General features: G+C 46.2%; 1 protein-coding gene across 6 annotated transcripts in view; it reads left to right on the top strand.

The window, feature by feature from the left end:
- Positions 1 to 16,380, top strand: part of CNOT7 (CCR4-NOT transcription complex subunit 7) — a 48,548-nt gene extending 32,168 nt beyond the window's left edge. For all 6 annotated transcript variants that reach the window (XM_044299560.1, XM_044299564.1, XM_044299575.1 and 3 more), the window contains 2 exons: positions 10,904 to 11,014; positions 14,987 to 16,380. In XM_044299560.1, coding sequence (XP_044155495.1) covers positions 10,904 to 11,014; positions 14,987 to 15,115 — 240 coding nt within the window. In that variant the 3' untranslated portion in view covers positions 15,116 to 16,380. The remainder of the gene's footprint in view (positions 1 to 10,903; positions 11,015 to 14,986) is intronic.
- The last annotated feature ends 274 nt before the right edge of the window (positions 16,381 to 16,654 follow it).

Genomic DNA, 16,654 nt, shown 5'->3' with positions numbered 1-16,654 from the left:
TGCCATGTCCAGCGCGGCCGCTAAATTGGTCTTAGTCACCAAGGCAACCATGTCCTTTAATCCTGTGGCGCTAACGACTCCATCTCTCTCAGTGGTCCCCACAGTGGGTGACTGACTACGAAGAGGCAGCGTGAGCGGCAGCATCCCACCTCGGATGTCTCTGTCTCTCCACCCCCCTCACCTCGCCGGTGGCGCTTGCGGACTGCTCTTCCCCCTCCCTAGGGAGAGTACTCCGAAGGAGAATTATCCGGCTCGGACGAGCCACGTCCTTTTTGGACTATAGGGCATTTTCAAATCCTGTGACGCCAACCACCTCTCTAAGTGGTTTTCCACAGAAGACGCCCGAATACTAACAGGGAGCGTGAGCAGCAGCATCCCTCCTCGGATGGCTCTGGCTCTCCCCCCCCCCCCCCCCTCGTCTAGAGGCGCGTTCGGGCGACTCTCCCCTCCCTTAGGGAGCGCAAGTCTGAAGGAGAATTTCCGGCTCTGATTAGGTCATGGAGCGGGACCCCTCGCCTAAGCTCTCCTCCAGGGTGGCTGACTTAGTGGTGACTGTCCGAGACACCTTTATTCTCCAAGGGGATTCTCCTCCTTCCACTGGTCAGGAGTTCCCCCTTTTTCCGTCCAGGCAGTCGGAGACTACCATGTTCCCGGTCCATGAGGGATTTTTCCGCGGTCATGTCCAGGGCCTGGGGTGGTCTTAATAAGGTTCTCGACCACCCAGCGCATGAATATACTTTCCTTTCCCTGCTGACGGCGAGGAGAGGTGTCTCCTCCCCCTAAGGTGGATCCTCCGGTGGCCGGATTAGCCAATTATGTGGCCCTTCCTGTCTTAGTCAGTTCCTCTTTCCAGGATGCTGTAGACAGACGCATAGACTCTCTTCCAGGTCCTTTTTTCGCTGGCAGCGCGTCCCTGTGACCTACCTTTCACTCAGCAGGGGTAGCCAGTGCTCTCTCGGTGTGGTTACAACACCACCACCAGGAACTGGCGGTACGAGATGCGGCTACTAACACACTGGAGTTGGTTCTCCAGATGTCTCAGGCTTCTAACATTCTTTGTGAAGCTTCTAGGGACATTGTTTCCCTCTTTGCCCGCAGGTTGGCCATCTCTGTCACTCAGCGCGAAGAGATCTGATTGAAGGTGTGGGACGCTGACGCCTCCACCAAGCGTTCCCTTGCTAATCTCCCCTTTGGGGTTTCCAGGCCTTGTGGGGATCAGCTGGACGAGTTAGTCTCTGCATGCCTTTTGCCGTTTCTCATCTGGTAGGCCGTCGCCTGCTTCCTCCGCCGGGGGTCTCAGGTCGCCCGCAAAGAGGCCTTCCTTTGCACCAGCCTTCCCGGCACTAGAGGGCCCAGTCAGCCCGCCCTGCTGCTCCTAGGCCTATCACATGTCCCGATTGCGGAATCCCACCATCGATTCCTGCGCTTCGCCATTATGGGTCGACACTGTCAGTTTGTCGCCCTTCCTTCGGGTTGGCGACCACCCCGCGGGTCCTTGCCACGGTCCTGGACCGCTCATGGCGCTTCTTCGTACCAGGGGCATTCCTTTGCTGCCCTGTCGGGACGATATCCGGATAGAGGCCCCCCTCTCTACCGCAGACCACGGACAGCGTCCGGATCACTGTTCAGACCCTGGAACGGTTCGGCTGCCTGGTAACTTTCCCAAACTCCTGCCTCTTCCCGTCCCAGAGGCTCTCCTTCCGGAGGGTGATTTTGGACACCTCGGCTGCCAAAGTATTCTACCAGCCTTCAAGTCCTCCCAGGTCCAGGGGGCAGTGTCGCATCTGCTGCGCTCCCCGTGCCTCTCCATTCGGGAATACTTGCAGGTCCTGGGTCTTATGGTAGCCTCTTTCGAGGCCTTTCCATATGCCCAGTTTCACACTCGCCTGGCGCAACAGGAGATCCTTTACCTTTCAGCGGGTTCGGGCAGTTCTCCCTTGGTGGCTGTTCCCAAAGAACCTGAGGTCGGGGAGTTCCTTTCTCGCATTCTCCTGGACGATCGCCGCCACCGATGCCAGCATCCTGGGTTGGGGGGGCGTTTTCCAGTCTCGCACGGTTCAAGGAATTTGGCCGGCGGCAGAGTCTCGCCTTCCAATCAACTTTCTGGAATTGAGGGCGATTTTTTCCGCTCTCTCTCTCCTATTGGACCTCTCTCCTTGCGGGCCTCCCAGTGCGGGTTCAAACGGGCAATGCCGCGGCCGTGGCCTATATCGACCATCAGGACGGGACCCGCAGCCGGATGGTGATGCAGGAGGTGAAGTGAATTCTGACGTGGGCGGAGACTCACGTTCCGGTGTTGTCAGCAGTTTGCATTCCAGGAATGGACAACTGGACAGCGGACTTTCTAAGCCACAACACGGTGGATCCAAGCGAGTGGTCTCTGCATCCAGAAGGGTTCGAAGAAATCTGCCACAGATGGGACCGTCCGGATGTGGACTTAATGGCGTCCGGGTTCAACAACAAGATCCCAGTGGTCCTGGCTCGCGCCCGAGATCCGGAGGCGTACGGATGGATGCGCAGGTGTCTCCGTGGCAGGACTTCAGCCTCCTCTGTTTTCCTCTCCTACCAAAGGGTCTACGCCAGTTCGAGGCGGAAGGGACTCCGACCGTTCTCATCACCCCAGAGTGGCCTCGCCGCGCGTGGTTTTTCGGACGTGGCTCGGTTGCTGGCGGACGCCCCATGGCCTCTTCCCGACGGACAGGACTTACTGTCTCAGGGCCCGTTCTTCCACCGGAATTTGCGGTCTCTTCGTTTACCGGCGTGACTGTTGAAACCGCCATCCTGATAAAGATGGGGTTCTCGGATTCAGTGGTTAGGACCATGATCAGTCCGGGGAAGTCTTCTTCCTCCCGGATTTACTATCGTACCTGGATGGCCTTCCTATCCTTTTTTGAGGGTTCGGGGTTCCCTCCCCTTCGGTTTTCCATCTTGATGGTACGGTCTTTTCTTCAGTCTGGGCTTGTGCAGGGACTGTCGCTTAGTTCCCTGTAAGGTCAGGTTTCGGCGCGGGCCGTCAGAGGTCCCTTGCTCTTAAGGGTCCGGTGGTGACCTTTCTTCGGGGGTGGCGCATTCGGTTCCCCGTATGTTCCCCCTTTGTCTCCTTGGGATCTCAATTTGGTTCTGCGCGCTCTGCAGTCGGCTCCCTTCGAGCCTTTGAGGAGGGTCTCTCTGACTGTTCTCATCTGGACTTCCTTGTGACCATAGCTTCTGATACAGCTACATAGCGTAGTGATTAAAGTTCTGGGCTATTATGCAGTGGCTGTGAGTTCACGTCCCATCACGAGCTTTTAGGTCAGACTGGTGTCGAAGCTGGCCGCTCTTTCCTATCAGGAGCCTTAATGGTTTTCCTCCAGGATTAAGTTGTGCTCCGTCCAGTCCCCTTCTTTTTGCCCAGGGTGGTCTCTCCCTTCCGCCTTGATGAGGATCTTGTCCTGCCTTCCTTTTGTCCTTCTCCGGCTAACCCCAAGGAACGCACTCTGCATTCCCTGGATGTTGTACGGGTCCTGAAGGTGTGTCTCGCGGCTACTGCTTCCGTCCGCCGTTCTTGGCGCTCTGGATCTGCTTGGCTATTTCCGCGGCTTGTCACGCTTGTGGTGGAGTTCCCCCGGCTAGAATTGCCGCTCACTCCATTGGGGCGGAGGGGGCTTCCTGGGCAAGACGCAGTCGTGCCTCTGCGTCTCAGCTGTGTACGGCGGCCACCTGGTCGTCCTTGCATACCTTTGCAAATTTTTGTCAGTAGCATTCACTGGCTTCGGCTGATGCGGCTTTGGCCGCAGGGTTTTGCAGGCTGTGGTTCCTGTTTGACCGTTGGGGCGTTCCTCCTGGCGGTGCTGATATTTTTTCCCACCCCATGGACTGCTTTTGGACGTCCCATGGTCTGTGTCCCCCAATGGAAAAAAGCACGAGAAAAGGAGATTTTTGTGAAGCTCACCTGTAAAATCTTTTTCTCGTCTTTTCCATTGGGGGACACAGCTCCCACCCATTATTCCTGTTGCAGGAGGGGTCTTTAGTTCGGTTTTTCTGTTTCTGGTTGGACCTTATGGCTTGGTCCGATGGTTTCCATGATTTTTTCTTGCTCCTTCTCCTACTGCTTGTGCAACGCCTGAGTTCCTCCTGGTGGAGTCTGGGGGTATAGCCCGAGGAGGAGGAGCTCTTTCATTTGCATAGTGTCCCTCCTACTAATACCTCTAAGCTATACCCATGGTCTGTGTCCCCCAATGGAAAAGACGAGAAAAAGATTTTACAGGTGAGTTTCACAAAAATCTCCTTTTTTTTGCAAAAAAATCGTTACATTTTGATTAATAACAAAAAAAGTAAAAATGCCAGCAGCAATGAAATACCACCAAATGAAAGCTCTATTAGTGAGAAGAAAAGGAGGTAAAATTCATTTGTATGGTAAGTTGCATGACCGAGCGATAAACGGTGAAAGTAGTGTAGTGCCGAAGTGTAAAAAGTGCTCTGGTCATGAAGGGGGTTTCACCTAGCGGGGCTGAAGTGGTTAATTGGATCATTGTAACACCATCTGGCACTGTGCCCCGGCGGGTGTTCCTCTGGTGCCTCTCCCTTTTCATCACTAATTCTTTATATTCTTTTTTGCCTCTCCCATGTTGATACTATTGCATTAGAGGGTACCCAGAGATGAACTTATCATCCTGCTTCTCCACCAGGGGGAGCTCAGTGCAAAGAGATTTTACAATTTACACTGATTTTTAAGGGTTTATCCGACAGTATATCAGACCTCACAGAGTAGCTGTAGCCATGGTGGTGATCATACTTACCTGGTCCCTGCCACTTGATTCCAGCTCCATTAGTCCCCCACTGGCTTTGCAGCTCCTGATATCGACATACTGTTGACTGAGGACAATCGCTAGAACGAGGGGAGAGAAATCTGCACATAGAGCACCCTTTCTCCTGGCTGCTGAGAACAGAATCGAGACAGACCCATAGTCTTCTCTAGAGCTTGTCTTATCCAACAAGGAGAAAGAGAGCATGGTATGCGAGCTCTTCTCTCCCCTCGTTCTAGGGATTGGACTCAGCACTCAAACCAACACAATCTAAACTTTTGATTTGATTCTATATGTCATATTTGAATGTTTATGAGCTGTCAGGAATGCAGAGATATCGGCTACAGAACAAGCCATCAGAGAAGCTCTGATGGATTTTGGTGAGGAGGAGAACCTTTTGCAGTCAGTGAAAACCAGAAGGCTGTAGAGCACAAACTGTTAAAAAAAATGTAGAAAATAGCTTTTTAGCCCAAAATAATAAAAAAACAATACTACCAAAGAGGCCATAACCTTTAAAGGGAGTCTTTCACCTAATCTGAGCGTTTTAGACCGCTCAGATCAGGTTATAGACTCTTTAACCCTCATTACGATCATACCTGTCTCTTATCTGTCCCTCGCCCAGATAATGAAAATAACACTTTTTAAACGTATGCAAATTACCTTCTGAAGGTGCCCAGGGGCGGCGTTACTGGGCGATGTGCCCAGAAAAACACACCTCCAGCCGGCGGACGTCACGAGCGGCACCAGAGGACGGCGGGCTGGGAACTGGCCCGCACCTGCGCACTGCTCTGCCCATTATGGGCAGATGAACAGCTTTTCATATTGCGCATGCGCCGGCCGGCTGTCTTTAGTTGGCCGGCGCATGCGCAATATGAAAAGCTGTTCATCTGCCCATAATGGGCAGAGCAGTGCGCAGGTGCGGGTAACGCCGCCCCTGGGCACCTTCAGAAGGTAATTTGCATACGTTTAAAAAGTGTTATTTTCATTATCTGGGCGAGGGACAGATAAGAGACAGGTATGATCGTAATGAGGGTTAAAGAGTCTATAACCTGATCTGAGCGGTATAAAACGCTCAGATTAGGTGAAAGACTCCCTTTAACCCCTTAAGGACCCTGCCATATTTCACCTTTAGGACCATTATAAAAATAACACCAAATTTGTGCAAATTTCTATTTCTCTACTTTTATAATAGATAGTAATACCTCCAAAAATAGTTATTACTTTACATTCCCCATATGTCTACTTCATGTTTGGATAATTTTGTGAATGCCATTTTATTTTTTTGGGGACGTTAGAAGTTTAGAAGCAAATCTTGAAATTTTTCTGAAAATTTTCAAAACCCACTTTTTAAGGACCAGTTCGCGTCTGAAGTCACTTTGTGAGGCTCACATAATAGAAACCACCCAAAAATGACCCTATTTTAGAAACTACACCCCTCAAGGTATTCAAAACTGATTTTACAAACCTTAACCCTTTAGGTGTTCCACAAGAATTACAAATCACTGCAAAAAATGCACTAAAATGATACGCAACTGACAATACTAGCTAATTCCTCAAGCCGATGTTAAAAGCTGCTAACTTTGCCAATATCTTCCAGTCAGGAACATATAGGAGCCCCTCATGCACCACATGACGGTGTCTCAGCAAGCATGGCTTCCTACCACTCAACTGCCCGTGGTGTGTGAACAGGGTCTGAACAGTGCTAGAAACCAACTCACAGCCAGGCTCTCACATGCCTCCATGGTGGTATCACCAATGCACTGTGAGATAGGATAAAGCTGTGAGCCGTGCCCACAACAGACCATGTGACACAGAAGCTGCCAGGTGCAAAAGTTAAACGTTACCAAAAAAATAAAGTGGAACATTCCATACACATAAAGACAAAAACTCATTGAAAAAAGTGGCCTAAACGGGTGGAAATGCTCCAGCATTTCCACCTGTTTAGGCCACTTTTTTCAGTGAGTTTTTGTTCCACAAGAATTAATGGAAAATGGGGATGAAATTTCAGAATTTACTTTTTTGCCAGATTTTCCATTTTAACCTCCCTGGCGGTATGATTATGTCAGGAATTTTGTACCAAAAGTGGTACAATTTTTTGCATAAATATTCTATGGGCACAAATGACAGTAAAATGGCAGGCAAGAGGCACTGTACAGTCATCAAATGTCAGATCTGAGGTTATACAGTGTAATCCTCTCAGATTACAATGTATAACCTCTTTTATGTGTGTTTGTCACTTTTTATGTTTATATTTATTTGAATTTCCCACCCCCAGTTCCGCTCCTATGCGCAGCTGCTGCTCACAGGGAACAGAACCAGGAAGTAAAATTCCGGCCGGTGTTCTGCCAGATCTCTATACCTTGCGAAAAGTCTATACCGGAAGTGACGCGGCCGCACAGGAATCATCTGGAGGAGGGTGTGCGCTGTACAAGCGCCCATCCACTGGCTTAGGAAAGAATCGTTGCAGCGCCACGATAGAAGTACCTTGTGCACCGCACATGCGCGCTTAGGGGTATAGAGATTTTGCAGCTCAAAATGTTGCATCAGATCTCCCTACCCCTGAATGCGCACGCGTGCACAAATCATCAGATCAAATCAGGATGAACTGCAACTGATGATTTGTGCGCACTCAGGGGTAGGGAGATCTGATGCAACCATGTGCGCTGCAAAATCTCTATACCCCTAAGTGCACACGCGCGGTGCACGAAGTACTTCTATCTCGACGCTGCAACGATTCTTTCCTAAGCCAGTGGATGGGCGCTTCCGCCCATCCGCGCACACCCTCCTCCAGCTGATTCCTGTGCGGCCGCGTCACTTCCGGTATAGACTTTTCGCAAGGTATAGAGATCTGGCAGAACACAAGCGGAGGACATCGCCGGCAGAAGGTGAAGGGACTCTGCAATGTTACCCCGACCGTGACTCGGGGTTACCGCTCCTGGCAGCGAAAATTAACCCAGAGTCAGGGAGGTTAATACAGTCGGGAATACCGTCAGGGAGGTTTAATACATTTTTTTCCACTAACAAAGCAAGGGTTAACAGCCAAACAAAACTCAATATTTATTGCCCTGTTTCTGTAGTTTACAGAAACACCCTATATGTGGTCGTAAACTGCTGTACGGGCACATGGTATTGCGCAGAAGGAAAGGAACGCCATATGGTTTTTGGAAAGCAGATTTCACTGGGATAATTTTTAGCTGCCATGTCACATTTGAAGACCCCCTGATGCACCCCTAGAGTAGAAACTCAAAAAGTGACCCCATTTTAGAAACTACACCCCTCAAAGTATACAAAACTGATTTTTCAACGTTTTTTTTTTTTAACTCTTTAGGTGTTCCACAAGAATTAATTGAAAATATAAATTACATTTCAGAATTTCACTTTTTTGGCAGATTTTCCATTTTAATCCATTTTTCCAGTTACAATTTAAGGGTTAACAGCCAAACAAAACTCAATATTTATGGCCCTGATTCTGTAGTTTACAGAAACACCCCATATGTGGTTGTAAACGTCTGTACGGGCACACGGCAGGGCGCAGAAGGAAAGGAATGCCATTTGGTTTTTGGAAGGCAGATTGTGCTGGACTGGTTTTTTGACACCATGTCCATTTGAAGGCCCCCCTGATGCACCCCTAGAGTAGAAACTCCAAAAAAGTGACCCCATTTTGGAAACTACAGAATAAGGTGGCAGTTTTGTTGGTACTATTTTAGGGTGCACATGATTTTTTGTTGCTCTATATTAAACTTTTTGTGAGGCAAGGTAACAAAAAATAGCTGTTTTTGCACTGTTTTTATTTTTTGTTATTTAAAACATTCATCTGACAGGTTAGATCATGTGGTATTTTTATAGAGCAGGTTGTTACAGACGCAACAATACCAAATATGACAAGTTTTTTTTTGTGTGTCCACTGTCTTCTGTAGGGGCTCATTTTTTTTTTTCGGGATGAGATGACTGTTTGGTACTATTTTAGGGTGTATATGATCTGATTTGATCGCTTGCTATTACACTTTTTGTGATGTAAGGTGACCCAAAAATTGCTTTTTTTTACAGTTTTTATTAAATTTACCTGAGGGGTTAGGTCATGTGATATTTTTATAGAGCCGATTTTTACGGACGCGGCAATACCTAATATGTATACCTTTTTTATTTATGTAAGTTTTACACAATAGTATCATTTTTGAAACAAAATAAAATCACGTTTTAGTGTCTCCATATTCTGAGAGCCATATTTTTTTTTTTTTAGGTGATTATCTTGAGGAGACGGTTAGATTGGTTTTATTTTGGGGTGCATACGCCTTTATCGCTTGGTGGTGTTGCACTTTTAATGATGTAAGGTGACAATTTCTTTTTTTTTTTAGCATGGTTTTTATTTTATTTTTTGGACGGTGTTCATTTGAGGGGTTATGTCATGTGATATTTTTATAGAGCCGGTCGATACGGACGTGGTGATACCTAATATGTCTACTTTTATTTTTTTCCCTATTTTTTTTTAACAATTATTTTTTACTTGAAACTTTTTTTTTTTACACTTTTTTTTGTCTCACTCTGGAACTTCAACTTTTGGGGGTCTGATCCCCTTTACAATGCATCACAATACTTCTTTATTGGAATGCATTGGCTGTAAGTAATACACTTACAGCCTGTTTGCCTGTGAGATCCAGGGGGCTGGATCTCACAGGCTGTCACAGAAGGCAGCCACGATGCCTAAGGAAGGCACCGGGCTGCCTTCCCTGCCATCGGGTCCCCGTCACAGCGCAGGGACCCGATGGAAGCTCTGATTCCCGCAAAGACATCGCACGTGCTGCGGTCAGCGCTGACCGCGGCACATCAAGGGTTAATGCGCCGGCATCAGTGATTTCACCAATGCTGGCACATGCTGCACGGGTCTGGCTATCAGTGACTGCTGGACCCCTGCAACTGATCGGGCGGGTGTATCTCCTGCACTCGCCCGATCACAGCATCGTACATGTACGGCGCAGGTCCTTAAGGGGTTAATGACAGCTTGCTGGGTATCTGACCTTCATATGCAGCTTTTGTTAAAACTTGGAGAGTATGGTGATAAATGACCGCTCTGGAAGTTTGTCTTGTATTGTGTGAGAATGAAACCTAATATTATCTTGTACATGTTGGACATTTTCACTCCCTTATACACGTCCTATCCACCAAACACAGGGCGGGGGGACTATTGTATCTAGAGTCTTAGATTGTGTGGTCAGGATAAGTGGAAAGGAGGGGGAAGAAAAAACAGGATGCACGCTGTATACTGTACTGTATACAAATGAGATTGCTCTAAACATGCAAGGACTGCAGTTAGAAGGTCCGTTTCTTCTCTGCACGGTGGTGCTCAGCCCTATTCCTTTTCAGCCGAATAGTTCCCTTTACGGAACCAATGCCTATCCTAGATCCAAGATCCTACAAATGACAGGAGATGTTATCCATGCTTTCATGTACATGCGCCCTGCTCACTGTATACAGAATGAACCATAAGTGCTAGAATATGTGTAATAAATACATAAACCTACCCTATACCCACTGTGTGGGATTAGAAATCTGCTTGTTTAGGGGGAAAACACTCTGGGCATGATGCACGTGATATATGTAGTGCAGGACGTCAGTGACATCCTCTGTGCCATGCACCATCCCCTCAGGGCCCTGCACCACGTATAACATGGTGTATCAGTTTAGCCTTTGAACAAAAAAGTTGAATAAAGTCAAGATTCGCTTGCAGTGCGAGCCATACGCATATGCGCACTCCGGCCGCCATCCATCCTTTAAAGGGATGTTCCAGTTACATTAAGTTACCCCCACCGATCACAAGAAAGAGGGCCCTGTACCCACTGCAGCCCCCTTAAATGAACAGAGAGGCCATTTGGGCATACATGAGGCTGCTCCATTCATTTGCATGGGAATTTCTGAGATAGCCGAGTACAGCGCTCCACTATCTCTGGAATTCCCATAGAAATGAATGGAGTGGCAGCACCCATGCCTGGCCAGCCGCTCTCAGCGGTAGAACCCCCAATCTAGTAGTTTGAGGATAACTTAATGTAACCGGAATACCCCTTTAGTATCTGGGGTTGCAAATAGAATTCCAGCTATGGTCTCCTCTTTGTGTCTCTTATCAGGGTGGATTACAAGAAGTGGCTGAACAGCTGGAGCTGGAACGGATAGGACCTCAGCATCAGGCTGGCTCTGACTCGTTACTGACCGGAATGGCATTCTTCAAGATGAGAGAGGTATGAGGCCCTGGTCCTTCTTATATCCTAAGAATATACTGTGCATTCGGAAAGTCTTCAGACCCTTTCACTTTTTTTTTACATTGTGTTATGTTGCGTCCTTGTGCTAAAATAAAAAAAAGAAAATCAATTTTTTTGCCATCGTTCTGCTCTCAGTTCTCCATAATGACAAGTATTCAAACCCTTTACATAGCACTTAGGTGACACATTTTTGGCAGTGATTACAGCCCTTTAGTCTTATTGGGTATGATGCCACAAGATTTGCACTAGGGATTGACAGATATAGATATTTTTTTTCAGCCCAGTCTGAGGTCCAGGGCACTCAGGTTTTAATTAAGAATATCATTGTACTTTGATCCATTCAGCTTTCCCTCAACTTTTTTCAGGCTGTTTTCTGGTCACTTTGCCATAAAGCCCACATTGGTGGAGTGATGCAGTGATGGTTGATCTTCTGGAAGTTTCTCCCATCTGCTCATCAGATCTTTGGCACTCAGCCAGAGTGACCATTGGTTTCTTGGTCATCTCTCTTACCAGGAAGCTTCCTGGTCGTTCCAAACTTCTTCTATTTAAGAATTATAGAGGCCATTGTGCTCTTGGGAACTTTCAGTGCAGCAGAATTTTTTTTTGTACTCTTCTCCACACATTACTGTTTGTTCGGACCGTAAAAAAATATGCATGCGTTTGTATATTTTATGCACACAAAAAAAACTATACTAAATATAGATAAAACGAATACCTATATAAAATTTGTTTATGAAAGCAAAAAGGTAAAAAAGTGTGCACATTTTTTTTTATGACGAAAAAGGGGGGGGGGTGTCTGCTATACTATTGCTAAAACCAGGTGCTATAGCCATCTTTTTTTATTTTTTTATTTTCTGTCACTTTTTTTTTTTTTTTCGTTTACAAATTTTTCATTATTATTTATTTGTTTTGTTTTTTTCTTCCTTTTTTAATGGAAAAAAAGTGATTTAATCCCTTCCTGCCACAGGCAGGACAGGAAGGAGTTAATATATAGACCACAGGGGGGCGATCTTGCATCAGGCAAAAGTGCTCCCCCTGACTGCTTTTTCACTTTTAACTCTGATGGATCGTTGTAGCACCCTGCTACAACAATGCCATGCAGTGAGACCACTTTGTCTGGTCTCCAGGATACTTACTGTGACGACAACTGTCTAATGATGGGGATCGATAGAAATCTAGCCTCAACTCGGCATAACGGCTGGGTTGTGGTCAGATCTCCGCCAGTCCCCATTATAGTTTAATGGGGCCGGCGGGTATAAGGTAGCCTCATACGTGACTATTTGACCTGTACGTAAACAACGTTCAGGGACTATTCTTCTCACTGTAGTTGTATGCCACATATAAGACCTTGCCACATGTCTTAAGCAGCATGATATACGTCTGATTAGGCCGTCACATGTATGACCAAATAGACACCATGTATGAAGGACTGCACCTCAAGGTTAGGGTGGGTTCACATCTCCGTTCTGAATTCCGTTATGGCTTTCCGTTGTAACATGGTTATGACGGAAAATAACGGAATCCATAAGACGGAAGGAAGGATCCGTTATGCTGCCCCTAGACTTGTATTATGACAGAATGCAAAACGGAAGCCTTCATAAGGCATTCCGTTTTGATCCGTCTTAATAGAGGTCTATGGGAATCATAACGGATCCGTCCCATTTCCGTTATGCAGAACAGAGAAAAAAGTCCTGTCGACAGGACTTTGTTTTCCGTCTTGCATAACGGGAACCAGAGACTTCTAGACCAGATCCCATAGACTTATATTAAGACGGATCAAAACGGAATGCCTTTTAAAGGCTTCCGATTTGCATTCCGTCATAATACAAGTCTAGGGGCAGCATAACGGATCCGTCCTTCCGTCTTATGGATTCCGTTATTTTCCGTCATAACAATGTTATAACGGAAAGACATAACGGAATCCAGAACGCAGATGTGAACCCACCCTTATCAATAATAACTGTTTTATTAAATATCAAAAAAGGGACATGACAAACACTGAGGGTTAAAAACAGGCCGCCTGCCCACATTGCGGTATGCGCGCGGAAAAACCACAGCGTAGTACAGCACCAGCAAAGTGTATAAGGCTACTTTCACACTAGCGTTCGCTGGTCCGCTCGTGAGCTCCGTTTGAAGGAGCTTACGAGCGGACCCGAACGCAGCCGTCCAGCCCTGATGCAGTCTGAATGGAGCGGATCCGCTCAGACTGCATCAGTCTGGCGGCGTTCAGCCTCCGCTCCGCTCGCCTCCGCACGGACAGGCGGACAGCTGAACGCTGCTTGCAGCGTTCGGGTGTCCGCCTGGCCGTGCGGAGGCGTGCGGATCCGTCCAGACTTACAATGTAAGTCAATGGGGACGGATCCGTTTGAAGATGCCACAATATGGCTCAATCTTCAGGCGGATCCGTCCCCCATTGACTTTACATTGAAAGTCTGGACGGATCCGTACGAGGCTATTTTCACACTTAGCTGTTATATGCTAAAAATAATGCAGACGGATCCGTTCTGAACGGAGCCTCCGTCTGCATTATTATGATCGGATCCGTTCAGAACGGATCCGATCGAACGCTAGTGTGAAAGTAGCCTTAGATTACACTAATCGCATGTACACTTTGCATTTTTTTTTTTTTGTGCCAAAATTAATCTGCCCAGCAAATTTCCAAATCCCCAGCATGTCAATTATGTTTGTGGTTTTAGCTTCCCCATTTTCCAATAAAGGGTGTGATCTTCTGAAAAACTGCATCTAATCCGCACCAAACACCATTGTTAGAAGTTGCGGATATGGTGCAGAAACAAACAGAAATTCTCCTGAATTTGTGCGGATTTTATGTGCGTTCACCCGCACACGTCCCCAGCCTATGATAGGGTAGGAAATGCATCAACCACCATGAGCACAATGTGAACACATACAAATATACAATAAACTGCAGACCCTAGCTATAGAAACAAAGCTGCCAAGCCCAAGAATGCAGTATACCCAAATATCTCAATAAATAGGGGAACCAGTCAGCAATACTAAAGACGGGGTACGAGGAGAGAGCCAAGATCAATGTGAGGAGGAAAACATCCTTCATACGTGTGAACCTGAGTTTGTGTATTGTACATTTCTTCCTTGGGCTGGCACTATGGGAGAGATTTATGTTCTACCTGCACTGCCTTTTCTGGCATAAGAAAGCTGCAAACACTGTGTTTGCGACCCTTTAAACGCTGCCCCCACCACTTTCTGAAAAGGGAGCATGACAGGGAGGCGGCAGCAGGCCGACACATTTATTTTCGTTTATATTAGCTTTCTGGCGAAAGTGAAGACAGCCGCCGTAGATTTCATTCTGGTATACAGACTGCCAGAGGGTGCAACTAATTCAAGATGGGGCATGCGCCTTGTCATAAATATGCCGCATTCTCCGGCAGCGCTGGCAATTTCAAATACGGTCCAGTCTCCCTCTGTATGTGTATTGGTGGTGCCCACTAAACTGCTTGGTTCCAGTCTTTATATGATGAAAAGGACATCATCAGCATTCATGTTTGACTGGTTTTCAACATGCTCAGTGGGAAATATCCTTTAGTATGAGCAAACAATTACTGTATATAGTTTGTTTTGTTTTTGTTTTGTTTTTTAGAGGATATACAGAATTTCATAGTTATCTTTTATATTAGCACATTTGGCCCTTTTCCAAGCAGCAGTTACTTTGAAGGGGTTGTCCCATCATAGCCGAGAAAGGAATAACCTGAGTAAGCACCGGTTGGAAACCTCCAAGCAGCCGACACTCCGCTGTTTCTGTAACTCCTATATCAGTGAATGGGAGCTACCCCTTTAACTCAGACAGTAAGCACCGCAAGAATAGAAAACATTCATGGTTCAGTAGTTCAGTGGTTCATCTTCTGATAGCATGAAGACTGTTATTGTATGTAATCATAGCTGTGTCTAACCATTTTCCTATCATTCTTCCTTCAGATGTTCTTTGAAGATCACATAGACGACGCCAAGTACTGTGGTCATTTATACGGCCTGGGGTCTGGATCTTCCTACGTTCAGAACGGCACTGGGAATGCATATGAAGAAGAGGCCAACAAGCAGTCATGACCTGTAGAGGAAAACTAACATTTTTTTTATTACCAGGCTCAGTCACTTTCTACATGTCTTAACTCTAAACATATTTTTGGCTATCAACTCGACCATCTCTCATATCCATTCACTTTCTGTTTTACCACTTGGCCTTTAAACAGATTGGTGTCTCACTTTTATGTTTGCCTTATCTACGCTAGATCTCTGTGCACTAGCCCAACCTTTCGCCATGTAAGCGAATACAACTGGGCAATCCCAATTGCTTGATCCAAGATTTTTTGAATAGTTTAACAACCTATTGACTAAGAACATAGCACTTCTGTGTATGGCACTGAGTTCAGATGACTTATTTCTTGTGCACCCCACCACCACCACCTTTATAAGCCTTAAATAGCAAATCCATACACTCTTAAGGTCTACATCCTAAAACATGAACATTTCTTTTGAGGAAGACTGCTAGATCTCAAGGTGCTGGCAGCCTCTGGTGCTAGGAATCATTGATGCTTGTCCAGCTCTTTGCACTCGTAGGAAACCCTCGACTTTTTATCCCTAAATCCATATTTACCTGCTACAGTCACCATTTTTATTTTTACAAAACATTATTTATTAGGTGCTTGAAGTTTGGATATTGATGAATTGTTGGGGAGAAAAGCTTCATGCAAAAATGAAAGAAAACCAAGTAAAAAAAAAACAAAAAAACTGATACAATCCAAAAGCTCAACAAGTCCGATCGCGATCTCTCCGCTGCAGAGGAATAGACACTGGAAAATACAATTTCATTTTGTATTTTTTCTACAGAATGTAATTATTTGTTGCAACAACAAAATAAAAAGTTTTAGCTTTGGCATGGGAAGTTCTCTGCATATCCCAGCTGTGGTCAGATGGCATTATGAGGAGGACACTAGGCTTTAGGTTCCTTGGTGCTGCCATCATTAGGTGGTGGACAGTTCTACACCTCTGGTTGACGCTGTCTGTCTTTTGCAGTACATTTTTTATATTGTGGCCATTGATCTACAATATATATCCCTGCCCCAGGAGTTGGATGGTAAAATCAGATTTCCGTACAAATGGATTTTGTGTGTTTTTATCCACACACTATCGACCTATGTAAAATACAGTCGGAACTCTTTACCTTTATACTTTGTAATATCTCCAGTTTTTTTTTTTTCTTTTCAGAGTTACAGTGTTGTAACAATGTGATCCTTTTTAATGCATAAAATACAAGCTGTTTGCAACAAAGGATATTTGTTTTTAGAGCTTTTGTAAATAAAGGCTGAAAAGATTGTCGTTTCCATTGGAGTGTTCTTTCAGTCCCTGAGTAGTGGGCAACATGGATGGATTACAGGGGTACTACATATGGTAAGTTTCTGCCTAATTGTAATCCCATGTTATCACCAGTATGACCTACCACACCTGTATTTCAGAGGTCGGCAACCATAGGCACCCACATTGCTGTGAAACTACAAGTCCCAGCATGCATACTTGCTCAGCTGTTTTCACTCCCATACAAGCGAACGAAACACGCTGGGGCTTGTGGTTTCACTACCTTGACCCTTT

The sequence above is a fragment of the Bufo gargarizans genome, chromosome 1 (genome assembly GCF_014858855.1).
Source record: "Bufo gargarizans isolate SCDJY-AF-19 chromosome 1, ASM1485885v1, whole genome shotgun sequence".
Taxonomy (NCBI): Eukaryota; Metazoa; Chordata; class Amphibia; order Anura; family Bufonidae; genus Bufo; species Bufo gargarizans.
This window is presented reverse-complemented; position numbering and strand designations above follow the sequence as displayed.